Here is a 14,086-nt window from a genome sequence, read left to right on the forward strand (position 1 = left end):
TCAACCTGCAGAAGGCACTGTTGTGCAATCCCTACAATTTGCATAAAAGATGATCATCAGCAATCGTTCTCAGTGCATAAAATTTGCATCTGTAAGAATAATATGATAGTGGTTCAAAGCCAATAACATCAAATTTCATTGAAATATTTCAGTTGAAGTAGTCTTAATGACATCCTTTGAGTGAATATGATCATGGCAATGGTGTGCCATCCATGGAAGCTGTGGAAGCACCACTTCTCTTGTATTTTCTAAAATATAAATACATATTGTGCGATTATTTTCATATTTTAACATACTTTGAATTACTTAAAATTAATATTTTGTTATAACCACATTATGTATCTTATTGCAAATTTCTATACATGTGAAAGAAAATGATAAGATTGCTAGCATGGCTTCCATGGCGAAAATATTTGAATCATGTAAAGCAGCCAGATTATACACATTTGTGCATGCACTTTACAGAGCAACCTCATGCGGTTTGCTCATGGATGCTACACACCAAAATATCATATAATGATTCCAATGAATCTATCCAGGGCCAGCATGGCTTCCTTATCATCAAATGTCACCGCACACCATTGGATCATGGACAGCCAGTTGGGTGACTTGAAGCAAACCAAAGTGTTATTGAAGTTGCAACAGCAACAGTCAGAGACATAGCAATTTTTTTCAATCAGGAAACTAAGTTGAGAATAACAAACAGCCTTTGTATACATGGTGGTGGTCAGGGAAGGTGCACAAACAGGAACAGAACTGCCACACCTGCACAGTTGGCTGCTGAGAATAAGTGCTTCAGGCATCTATGTTTCTCCAAACCCTATCACATTGACTGAATTCTGTTGGACTATACACTTGGAAGTGTTTTCTGTTATCATTGTGCCAGATTAAAGTGGTATTGAGAGAATCAGGAGTGGTGCAAGGTGATGTTCTCAGATGAATCTTGGTTCAGCGTTGTTAGAGATTCTGGACATCAGCTAGTGTGGCAACAACAGGGGACATGATACCAACAAAAAAAAAACATTGTATGGTTCAGAATTAAGGTCCTGGTATCATGGTTTGGCAAATATGATTAATGACAGAACATTGTTGAGTATCTTCATGACAGTATATGGGATTATGGGAAAGCAGTATTGTCATGAGATTCTGGAAGTTTGTGTTCATCTTTCCATAAAGCAGGGGTCGGCAACATGCGGCCCGCGGGCTGCATGCAGCCTGTTGCAAGTTTTTGTGCATCACGCAATATAACCTTTATATGGTAAAGTAAAAATTAGGAAGGTTTTTTTATTTTTTATTATATTATTATTATTTGTTATATTATGAAATAGATTGATTGTATTATTATTATTATTTTTTATAAATAAAAAGTAACAAAAAGTAGTAAAAGTTTTTATTGATAATATTTGATAATATATGATCGAAATAGGATCGATAATATTTGATTAAATATTAGATTTGATAATATGATCGAAACATAGAATGAGATTTACCAATGAAAATTTGCTAAACATTTTAAGGATTTCAGTTTCTGAAATCTATCCCGACATAAATGAATTATCAAAAAACATTCAAGAACAAAAATTGCATTAAATTTTAATCTTATTTTTATTTGAATAAAATAAATTATTTTAAGAATTGTCACTTTTTTGTTCTCTGATGTTGTTATGCATGTAAATAAAATTGTTACTAATTTTTATTTTATTCTTTATTTTTTTAAATAATATTTATATTTGATTTAAAAAAACCTATTTAAGCTACATACTACATTACAAAACATCTGACTGTGTGGCTCGCTTAAAAATATTTTTTTTTGAAAATGGCCCTCCATCCAGAAAAGGTTACTGACCCCTGAAATAGAGCAATGAGTCCTGACTGTGTGGACAACACTGCCTGTCCACACAGGACTGCTTGAGTTACTGAAGTACTGGAGAGAGAAAGGACATCCAGCAGATGGAATAGCCTGAACCTCAGCTCCCAGATGTCTGGGACACATACTGAAGAAATGTTGAGCAGAGGAAACAACCACCCAGAGCCTTTGAATCTTAAAACAGATCTTTAAGGTTGTTGCATTAAAAGAATGGGACATCTTGACCACATTCCTGAACAGTATACTTGTCGAGAAGTCTTGTGAACAGTATTCTAAACAGGTGTAAATAGTGTTACCACCAGTTCGGTTTTTACCTGGACTGTCCGGGAATTGACTCACTGTCTGGGTGAACTATTAATTTTGTCCGGGAATTTCGTAGAAATTGTGAAATTAAGATGAAACAAAGTTCTTGCAAATATTTTTATAAATTTACACCATTTGAACAGCGAAAGATTTCACACTCACTGAAACTCATTTGCCATTCCACCATGTTACTCTGTTTACGCTGACGTGTAATGCGCAACTTGCCTCTCAACCTTTTATTTTTCTTTTTTGCTTGTACGTCCGTACACATCTATGGAGCTAAATTATCTGTTATTTCTTTCTTAATTTAGGTTACATATGTTACACTCCTACGCAAGTTCCTAGTCCCTAACTGTAACTGATTTAGAACTGGCATGTACATTATTCTTCTCATTGTAAAATGACATTGTGTATGCATCAGGAACTTCTGTCCGAACACACCTGACCTGCCATCCGAGTTAGTGATTTTGTAAAGGTGGCAACATAGGTGTAAATCATGCTTTGCTGCTCAAGGTGGTCATACATCATACTGATTCTGCAAAATCTGTCAATATTCATGGGGGTCAATATATTCCATAATGCTCTTTATGTACACTTATTGTTTTTGTTTTCTATAGTGCTCTTTGCTCCTTTCTATAGTGAGGAATGCAATTTCATGCTAATAAAGATATCATAGTGCCTCTACCTATTTATAGTATGCAGTTCTTCCTTGAACAGTGTCCACTACTAATTATACCAAAAGATGTCACTGTTCCCTGGTAATTGTTGAGCAATATATTAGGATCTAATCAGTGGTGCAATCAGGATACTCTTGGGGAACTGAGTTGAATTAACAAAAAAATTTTTTAATGCAAAGCCAATAAAATTCCCACCTTGTGTGATCACTAATTCATAAGTAGTATAGAAATAGAAGAGACCACATTAAATTAAATTAAGAAATTAGAAATATTAGAAGAGAAATTAAAAAAATGAATTTTAATTACAAAAATAACTTTGGAAAATTTTCTACTATTTGTTTTCCTTTTTTCTTATCCAGGGCAACTTGGCTCCCATGGGTGCATCACTGGATCTAACATTTTCAGTATAATTTATAGACCATCAGGATTCTATATTAACTAATTAATGCATTAAAATAGCTCTTTCAACCAGATAACAAAATTTGAAATGATAAAATAAAATAAACAAAATACTAGCAGTGAAAAGTGTATGTATGTTAAATAATGTTAATTAAAGGCATACTTCCAAGAAGTGGTGTGTGTAATTAGTAAATAATTTGTAAAATACAAATTATTTAGTAATTAATTTAAAATAATCACAATATAATAGCCTGATATAATCTGGTAGTTGTTGACATATTATGTATGTACTGTACTGTACATTGGGTTTGTAGATGTTGGTTTATGTAAGTGGTGAATGTATCTGCCTCCCTAGCATTTAGAAATTTACCAGGAGCCTTCTGCTTGAATATTTTGTTGTGTCAGAAAAATCTGAGATTGCAAAGAAACATTTTTTACAACACTGGTCTCTTTCCATAGAATTTCAGATATATTGTCTAACAGCAGGGACCTTGTAGATACTGGTTCTGTACCTTTCTGGGATCTTGTCTCTATCATTTCATAGAATTCTATAAATAGTATATTTCTTTTATGATTATTATGCATAAAATTTATAATTGTGATTAATTAATTAACAATTGAAAAACAACAGTTGTTATGATATTATTATATTACTTGAGTTCAAAAATTTCAGATTATGATTAAACTCGGTATCTTTTGTAGCTTCTAAATAAAACAACTTTAAAAAAAAAGGGCTCTTGATTGACTTTCCCAGCATTTGAACAGGAAATTAAGGGTACATTTAGGAAGTCCAATAATTTTGAATTATACTAGAAAATAAACTTTAAAATGAGTAATTTTGTTGAATTATGATAAAAATCTCCATTTAAAAAGATATTTAAGTCTATGTCTATGACACTAGCCTAAAGTTAAAATTGTGTATGGTGATATCTAACTTTTATATTATTAATTACTATAAAAAGGCAAAAAAAGACTTAATTTTGAGGGTAAAAATAAGTTTTTAAAAATTTTCTAAATGCCAATAATAAGTAAAATTTTCATTAAGTCCAACCCACTCAAGACATGACATATGACCTCATTCCATTGAGTTTCTTACTCCCAAATTTAATATCATCAATGCCCCTTATATTCAGGTTACTATACTAAATTTGGTTTCTCAATCTTTATCCCATCTGAGGTATTAAACCAAATAGATGCCAACACACACACACACACACACCCCCATAGAATTTCCCCCTTCATCTTGACTTTTCTGGATTTCAGAGGGTCTCGAAACATTGAGATTTGCAAAATACTGGAAGAATCAAATTTGACATGATTATAATACTTGCAAGATTATGCATAACATGCCATAGTCATTTTAGTTTCTTGCATTTTATTTCTGCTGTTACACATGATATCTAGTTTGTATACAATTATTATTATTCTCAGTTTATATGTATTTTATATTGTCCATTATCATGTGTACATTTAAACTTTTTTCTTCGGTATCTTATTTTCAAATGACAAGTCTCTTTTTAGATATTATTTTTCTGTTACTGTTCTTGTTGTACTATTCAAATTATAAATATTTTATACATTTTCAGTATATTTTTTATAGATATTATTGGAGATAATTTTTTGATTTTAGATGCATACATACCAGTATTTTAGAATAATGGTATACAATCTATCTTTTTGATAGCATTAATATTAACTTCACTTTACTGTACCTTTTTAAATTCTATATTTGTTATATTATTAAGTATGGATTATATTAGTTTTTCCTTTTGATATATAATCATGAATTTGTATTACTTTATTGATTTTTAGTCCAATTTTTACTGATTCGTTGTATAGTTCCTTAGTCATAGTTTTCAGTTTTGTTTTGTTTTTTTACAGTATTAGCAGTATTTTATCAACAAAAACTATGTCTTTATTCTTTTCATCACTTTTCTTCAGAAATTTACCCAAGACCAAAGACAATGATAAGCTTTATTCAGATTAAACATAAAACATTTTCTCTATCACTTCCTTTTTAATTTTGAATTGTTCTAAGTATTTCTATTTTACCCAAAAATTTTATACTAGAGTTAATGATAAAAACTTCACCTAGTTACAGTATATGGCCAAACATAAAATAAACTTACATAATATTTCATATTTGGCCATGATACCTCCAGATTTTTCTTTAGCTGTCATAGGCTAGTGAAATCTATAAACAGTTTCTTCATCAATTTCCAGTTCTTTAATATTTGATACAACATAAATATCTAGCCTCCTACAAAATCAACTTTTATTTCTTTCAAATGTTAACCTAAATAATAATTTATTTTACTCAATAATAAAGATCATAGCCTACTTTAAAATGCTGCCCATAGTAAAGATATTCAAATTTTTATGTAGTATCCTGCTTCTTTCTTGATAACAGAACTTTTTTAGAGTAATTTCATTATGTTATCATTACTTATCTATTCCAAATCTCTAAATTGAATTCTTTACCATTTGTTAATTTATTTATTGTCTTTATACAAATTGTAGTATATCAGATGAATCATTTCAATTAGTATAAGATATTCAAAAGTTCATTTTTTTTTAATAGAAAAATTGTCATATTGTTTATATAGAAACAAAACATGTAAATTGTTATTTATTGAAAGTGAAGTCATTTTATAATAATATAATCAATACCTAAAATTATATAAAAAGTGTATAAAAGAAAATTTTTACCTAAATAGTAAGTTTAATTAATCAAGTAAGAAAATTTCGAATCTTGTCATTTGTCATAAGTATACTATACTTGTAAATAAAACGTTGTAATTTAAAGGACGGCTTTCTTTCTTACGTGTTTTATACAATTATACTTAACATTATAAAGAAAATTTTTACAACGAAAGATATCCTCCATTTCGAGGAGCGCACTTAACCAACCTTAATTAAATAAAACATTTAACGACGCTAGGAATATATTAAAAATCCACTATTTGTTAATGTTACAAGTTATTAAGAAAGAAAGTAATTAATTTACGAATAATTCTTGAGTTTTTATGTATTTTTTTTTTCTTAAATAAAAAACACTGAACTTGAGTCACGTGGAATACATTCGGAAAGAGATTCTTATCTTAAATTTTCTATTAATACCACTTTTTTATTATTATTATTAAATTTCTTAAGTCTATTTGACATACGAAAACGTACAGTATCTAAATTATTTTTTAAAGAATATACAGTAGTTCATGAAAGTTTTTTCTAATTTCACATTATAAAAAAGTTTAACAGACTAAAAACAATTTTTGGCATTTATTTTTATTGGTAAAAGAAAAAGTTTTCCTCCAGTATGACTTATAACCCATGGAAACGTGCTTGACGAGAAAAAAAGAAGTTAATCGTTTTGAATTAAAATCCATTTTTTCTATTTCCGAAGAAAATATCTCTACCTAACATCCAGTACTTTTAACGCGTCTACCTCATTATTACATTCGTGTATGTGCAGTACACTTAATGTTTTGTGTATTGTTTTGTTTTGTTTTTCCTTGTTTTTAATGATTCTGTTTTATGAATTAACTTACGAAAAAAATAATTTGGGATATACTAGATTTACTCTAAAATATTTTTAATTCTGAAATGAAACAGAATTAATTAGCATTTTAGATAGAAATACTTTAAAATTAAACTTAATTTGAATCAACGATAACTCTAACTAATTTTGATTGGAAATCATCGATGATTACACTTTTCAAAAATCTGTAAAAAGCCCGATATTTTATGAATAAACCTTTGGAAGCGTGATGAACAGTGCGTAAAACTATTATATAAACATAAAATCCCGAAAACTGAGTGCTTAATAATTTTTTTATTAGTTTATAAGTTTTATATTATTATATTTAATAAGTTACTTTTATATAATAAATTATACGTGATTAATTTTATCAAGCTTTAATCAATGCAGCAAATAAACAGAATCATTCAGTTCGAAAATATGTAATAATGAATATTCTATTTCTGATACAGCTTAATGAACATTTATATACGGTATGTAGCTTGAATATTTTGAAGAACGAAACTTAAAATATTCATAATGAATCATTATTATTAATATCGTAATATTTTGATATAAGCTAATACACTAGTATACCTCTCTGCTTAATCATGAAATTTTTAAAGTAATTCTGGGTTTATAAATTTTTCATATGAAATAAAAATAAACAAGACATTTATTACAAAATAATATATAAAGCATTAATATTTAATACAAAATACACAGTACATTTCGTAAAAGACGGATTTTTGCAATGAAAATTTCAATTTGAATTGTATTTCTTCAGCTCAGAATTGGTACTTAAACATCAATAATTTAAGAATGTTATAATCTGTTTCTAATGAAAACAACGATAACACGTTATAAAATTTAACTTTTATAATTCAAAACAATCACCTAATGCTAATCTATTTACTAATATTAATGTATTCACAAAAACTATCAACACATTTAAGAATTTTTCTGCACTGATTACTTCCACGTGTACAGTATTATGTATTCTCGTTATGCTGTTTTTGTTCATAACATAATTTTAGTATTAACATTTGAAGTATTTAAAGAATGGTTTTGATTGTATGAACATATCCATTCTTTTGTAAATATATTGAAAAAAATTGGCGCAAATTTTGTTGTGTATTATATAAAAATCAAATTACAAATCTCTTTGACCACATATAAGATTTTATTTTAACATACTGATTTTATTCTATACAACATGGTTAACATTTTAAAAATAAATATGGAAAGTAAAATTTAATATACGATTTAGCTACTCTTTAACATCATGTTTCGGCCCTTAAAAGAACCTTTATTATGTAAATGTTAAGATTATTTTTCGGTCTTCTTGGGAAGCAAAACAGCTTGAATGTTCGGAAGGACTCCACCTTGGGCAATAGTTACTCCAGACAGTAATTTATTCAATTCTTCATCGTTTCTTACTGCCAATTGAAGATGACGAGGAATAATACGAGTCTTTTTATTATCTCGTGCGGCATTTCCTGCCAATTCCAATACTTCGGCGGCTAAATACTCTAATACGGCAGCTAAATAGACAGGGGCGCCAGCACCTACTCTTTCCGCATAATTACCTTTTCGTAGCAAACGATGAATTCTGCCGACTGGAAATTGTAAACCTGCACGGCTGGATCGAGTCTTGCTCTTTCCTTTTACTTTTCCGCCTTTACCACGACCAGACATCTTTCGGCAAACAGCAAATATTTGATAATATCGATAAGAACACGAATTTCAAAACATCAAAACAACTATCTTCAACATTGGTCGAATCTCGTTTCTCTATTGGTTTACATCGTATCCAATAAACAGAAAGATTGTAGTAAGTCAATCCTGGTAACTATTGGTCTAGAGATAACCAATTAGAGAATAGATTGTAAACTTTCAATCCTAACCACTAATGGTGTACGTGTAGCCAATGAGAACGGCTGTACGAATATCCAGCCAATAACAGTTTAGTAAATAGTTGCAACTCAATCCAATCCTCCTTAATATAAATAGGTTGAGAATTGATCGCCTGCAAATTGTATCAACGTTAGAAGTAATCGACTATGCCGCCTGCTCCAAGTGGAAAAGCCGTGAAAAAGGCCGGAAAGGCTCAGAAAAATGTTCGCGCTGGTGATAAGAAGAAAAAGAAGAAGAGGAGGAAGGAAAGTTTCAGTATTTACATTTACAAAGTTTTGAAGCAAGTTCATCCGGACACAGGTATATCAAGTAAAGCTATGTCAATCATGAACAGCTTCGTCAATGACATTTTCGAGAGAATTGCAGCCGAAGCCTCACGTCTTGCTCATTACAATAAACGTTCAACCATCACTAGTCGGGAAATCCAAACTGCCGTTCGTCTATTGCTTCCCGGAGAATTGGCCAAGCATGCTGTATCAGAAGGCACCAAGGCCGTAACCAAGTATACCAGTTCTAAATGAAGCACTTTCTTTTGGGACACAAAAGGCCCTTTTCAGGGCCAAAAGTTATGGTAAAGAGATGCCTATCGTATATTAGATTGAATTTTTAACTTAAGATGCAACAACGCATTCATTCCCGAGTTTTATAAACTCTGGAAACTTTAAAAGTTCTTATTAAAAAAGAAAAGTAATGAAAATATCTTTTTATTAGATTTATAAAATGTAAAAAGCAGTTAGATATTTAACATTTTTCTCTAGTTATTACAAAATAATCTAACAGTTCAACATTGGTTGATCTTTATGGAAGCATTGTTGCATTTCTGAGAATTTGATTTGTATTGATGCGAGTGAACTTGGTTTTTTCTTTTTATATTTTGGAGGGCTAATATCAGTTACAAGAAAGTTTTACAATAGAATTTAAAAACAGCTTCAATAGAGAAATCAACTAATTTATTTCTTATGGTTAAATACATTGTAATGAAGTTAAATATATACATATTTTTGACAAAACCTTGTTTTGAATTATATTTTTCTACAAAATGTTTATAAAATACAGTAGGATTAAATCTTGCATTAGCCTTATATATGGTAAGTGTTGAGTAACAAAAGTTCTATTAGTAGTAATTGGGTTTATTTTTTTCTTTTTAATTATTCAGGAAGTTCATATGAGGTATTATAAATACTTTGTATATAGAGTATTTATATCTTTTAGAAGTTTAATAAACTTTTTCTATCTAGAATAGTAAATTTCCTTGTCTTAGTCTATTGATTATGATAAAAATCTTGGAGTACAAAAGTAATGCAAAAGAAGTTTTTAGTAAGAATATTTAATACAATAACAGTTAAACAAATCTTTAATTTTCTGAAGTTGAAGTATTTGCATACACACAACTATTCAAAACTTGTATGTATATATATGTGTGTGTGTGTGTGTGTGTGTGTATGTGTATTACATATATATTATGTATATATGTATGAAGTTAAATTATTAATTTTAAATGAAATCCTTAAAAGTAGGTCTGAAATATAAATAGCTATTTATCTGTCATAAAAAAGATCTAGTGTATTGAAATAAGGGTTTTTTTTGTGTGTAATTTTGTTTAAAGTATTGTTTTATCAATACTGTATATATCAATTTTTTCTAATTTATGAATAACAACCAACCATTTCTATGATGAATTATAATAGTATTAATATTTATGCTTACTATTATATATTTTTATGGTAAGAGAAAATAATTTTTGTAAATCATACAATTTATCAACTTCAAAAAAAGTTCTTATATAAGGTTATCTATCTGTAATATCTTAAAGTTAACTTTTAAGTATCACTATTTTCTTTCAAACTGTATTTACAGAATTTTTTTTTACTTGTAAATATTCTGATAAGAAATTTTTTTCCAGATTTCTTCTGTTGTTGTACACTGGAAAATTTGCAAAAGTCTCTTATTCCATTGGATTTTTTTTGTTGCCAAGATGTCTTTGTCACTTGAAAAGTTATGACATCAACTTTATTTTTATTACAAAACAGTGTCAAATTTTAAGTTAATTTTAAACATTATAATTTTATTAGCTATAAACTGACTTAAGTTATAGCTAATAAAATAATTTTTATTTATTCACTTTAGAAGAATGTAGTTTTTGCATATTTATAATATACTATGGTGGCAAAAGTATAATGGATATTTGCCTTCATTCAATGTTTTTGGTATGTAAATTCTCACCGTAGTAAAATTTATCGAACGGTTACCCGAATAATATAATCAACAAACCCAGAGAAGATTGAACACCAATTTCATTCTTATATTTAATGTGCTCACTATCAATGCCTGGGAATACATGGTATGTTATAAATGAAATCTGATTAATTCATTTTTAAATATTTAAATATATTGTACTAGTCACTGAAATCTGACTTGAGATTAGGATCCCATTATAGGCCTGTATTTGTATTATCAAAGTTGTCATCTAATGTTTATACTTGTATGCACTGTCCTAGTATTAAACATATTGGAGCATGAAAATAAGTAAGATCATACAATATATGTATTTTTGTGAAATGGGGAAAAAAATTATATATATATAAAAAAAATTCATCTTATAAATAATGTCTTTATTACATAATTTCTTTTTTGACTTGATTTAAAACAGATTTAAATATGTTGTAATTAATGGTTTATTTTTTTATGTAATTTAATACTTTGAATATAATATTTAGTCATGTAAATAAGAATTTTATTGTAATAAAACTGTGTTCATAATGAACAAACTTGATACAAATCATATATTTTCATTAAAATCCATAATATATTTGTTTTTGTAATTTGAAATATTTTTTTTTTTGTATTTATATTTTGTGTGTTATAAAATTCAAATGTCATTTTAAATAATAACTGACTATATCTTATATTGTATGCATACTATTATAAAGAAAAAATAAGAAATAAATTTTTAAAAGTTAAAAGGTTTTATTTTATTTATTTTTAAATGTTTCCAATAAGTTTTGATGCGTTTTTAGAGTAACTATCACAATGATTTTAATACATACGGTTTCCTGATAGTTATACAGTTAGGAAATATAATTTTAAGCTATGAATATTGTTTAGCAAATATGAAGAAATTTTTTAAATATTTCATAAAGGTTTATTTTGGCAGTATTTTTTTCCCCTCTTCCCTCTTAATTAAATATTGATTATCTATTGATAAATAAAAGTAGTGACAATGCAAGCAATTAGTCAGTATTTTGATTTATTGGGATCATTAATAGTCAATACTGGATTGTACTTTGCCTTGTTAATACTGCTCAAAGAAATAAGTCACTAAATTATTTACATGGTTTTTAAGTAATTGTTTTTTTATAACTGAAATTTCTAGACTTGAATTCATTTTGATTTTTATATACTGTATTATAAGTGAACACACACAATATTGTGAAAACTGACTTTTTCTATTGAATCATTTACTTAAGATTGTTTAGAAAGCTACTTATTTATATGCAAAATCCTGAAAATACATGCATGATATATTTTCATTTTTTTGCATTGTATGAATAAGATGATTTTGTTTTGACTAAAATTAGAATGTTGATATTTTCTGAAAACATTAAATGGCTCAATCTTGAATTATGTCTGAATGAAAATGAGATTTATACAATAGCTTGAAATACAAAACCCAATGGTTTTTATATGAATTAGGCCAATATGTAGAATTTATTAATTTCACTGAAATATGAGTTTTTCTTAATTATTTTCTAGAATTGAATTAAAAAATATTAATTTATAAATTCTATAAAGTTAAATTATTCTGTCAAGAGACTCATTGTTCAACAAAGTATTTTATCATCTATTACTCTCAAACCTGTTAGATTGATCCATTTTTTAATTGATGACTACAAATAAAATTGCATAATGATTCTCGCTCAAGGTTATTTGTTAACATTAGCAAGGTTGAGGCCGAAGTTTTAAACGTGAAAGTGTGAATGTTCAGTGCCGCTTTCCTGTAAGCCTAGAAGTTTGACAATGGCATTTGGAACGTTGAGCATGATTCCATTGACTTTCCAAACACCATTGTCAAACTTCTAGGCTTACAGGAAAGCGGCGCTGAACGTCCAATGTACACGTTTTCGCATTTAAAACTTCTGCCTCAACCTCACTATTATTTTTGTGTTTACATTGAATATTCTTAAACAATCAAGGAGATGGGGGAAAAATTGTTGAGAAAGAACCAGTAATGTAAAAGTTGAAGCTTCCACTGTATTTCCTGACATTTTTTAACCTAATAGATAGATAGGTTTTTATATCAGAACATTCTTAAATTTTTTTAGATACAAGAATTTCTAATTATATTTGTTTTTATCTCTCATTTGAATCCAGAAATTACCATCAGCCCTAAAGAGGGGGAGGATGTTGCTGCAGGAACAGCCCAAGCTCTTATAGGAGCAGTGTAGCAACATTGCTCCTATAAGAGCTTGGGCTATACTATAAGAGTGTAGCAACACTGCTCCTATAGGTGATAGGGTGCAATATCTCTTCACAGGGCTGATTAACATTTAATACATCTGGGTACAGTTATTTGGAGCTGCTATTAAAATGCCATTTAGCTTTTCATCTTTTAAAGTCAAAAAATTTGGACATGATTATTTCAGCAGCATTATATATACTGTATGTAGTAAGTTTGAAATACTCTAGACAGCAATTATGGATTTTGTTTTGCAAATTGGTTTATTTTGGTAGATTGAATAGATTCATCAGAATGGGAAACTTCTTTATTAGATTTATTGTTCTAATGACAGCAAACTTTAGATAGAATAAAGATTTTAGATGATATAACTCTAAAGCTGGTATGTATAAAAATTTTTAATCAAATTTTTCATTCTGATAAAGGATGTTATATTTATTTGAAGACAAGTTGTTATACTATTGATTTGCATCAATAAATATTGAATACCTATATATATATATATATATATATATATATTGGAGTTATTGGAAGAATGATCTGATAACAGTGTAATTGGAGGGCACTTTCATACTTATGATAAAACCAGTCAGATGCAAGATAAATCTGAATACTCTTCTGAGATATTTTAAATTACATGCACTCCTTTACTATTAGATATCATATTATCATTAATTTCATTAATGTAATACATTGTAACTGTCCAGTTCATCAATTATTTATAGCAACTGTTAACAGATGCCAAAAAAAAAAAAAAAAAATTGTATAATCACTTATAAGATTTATACAGTAGAAACAACCAGTACTATAACTATGCTTTGCAGAAATCCAGTGGGAGGACTGGAGATCCACTTTGCTTCTTTAAAATACATATTCAATGAAGTTTATTTGATTAATAACCATTGAGAAAAATTTAAATGTATATAAAAAAGTTTTTTGTATGATTTTAT

The 14,086-nt window shown here is 28.3% G+C and overlaps 2 protein-coding genes across 2 annotated transcripts; one reads left to right on the top strand and one right to left on the bottom strand.

The window, feature by feature from the left end:
- Positions 1 to 8,092: 8,092 nt before the first annotated feature.
- LOC136976705 (histone H2A) lies at positions 8,093 to 8,461 on the bottom strand. The gene has a single exon (XM_067272069.1). It carries the CDS (start codon positions 8,459 to 8,461, stop codon positions 8,093 to 8,095), a length of 369 nt encoding a protein of 122 aa, XP_067128170.1.
- A 365-nt stretch (positions 8,462 to 8,826) lies between these two features.
- On the top strand, positions 8,827 to 13,125 carry LOC136976706 (histone H2B-like). The gene is made up of 2 exons (XM_067272071.1): positions 8,827 to 9,174; positions 13,003 to 13,125. The coding sequence occupies exons 1-2, from the start codon at positions 8,827 to 8,829 to the stop codon at positions 13,123 to 13,125; spliced, it is 471 nt and encodes a 156-aa protein (XP_067128172.1).
- Positions 13,126 to 14,086: the final 961 nt, after the last annotated feature.

Source organism: Centruroides vittatus, unplaced genomic scaffold (genome assembly GCF_030686945.1).
Source record: "Centruroides vittatus isolate TY-2023 unplaced genomic scaffold, ASM3068694v2 contig_417, whole genome shotgun sequence".
NCBI classification, from domain to species: domain Eukaryota; kingdom Metazoa; phylum Arthropoda; class Arachnida; order Scorpiones; family Buthidae; genus Centruroides; species Centruroides vittatus.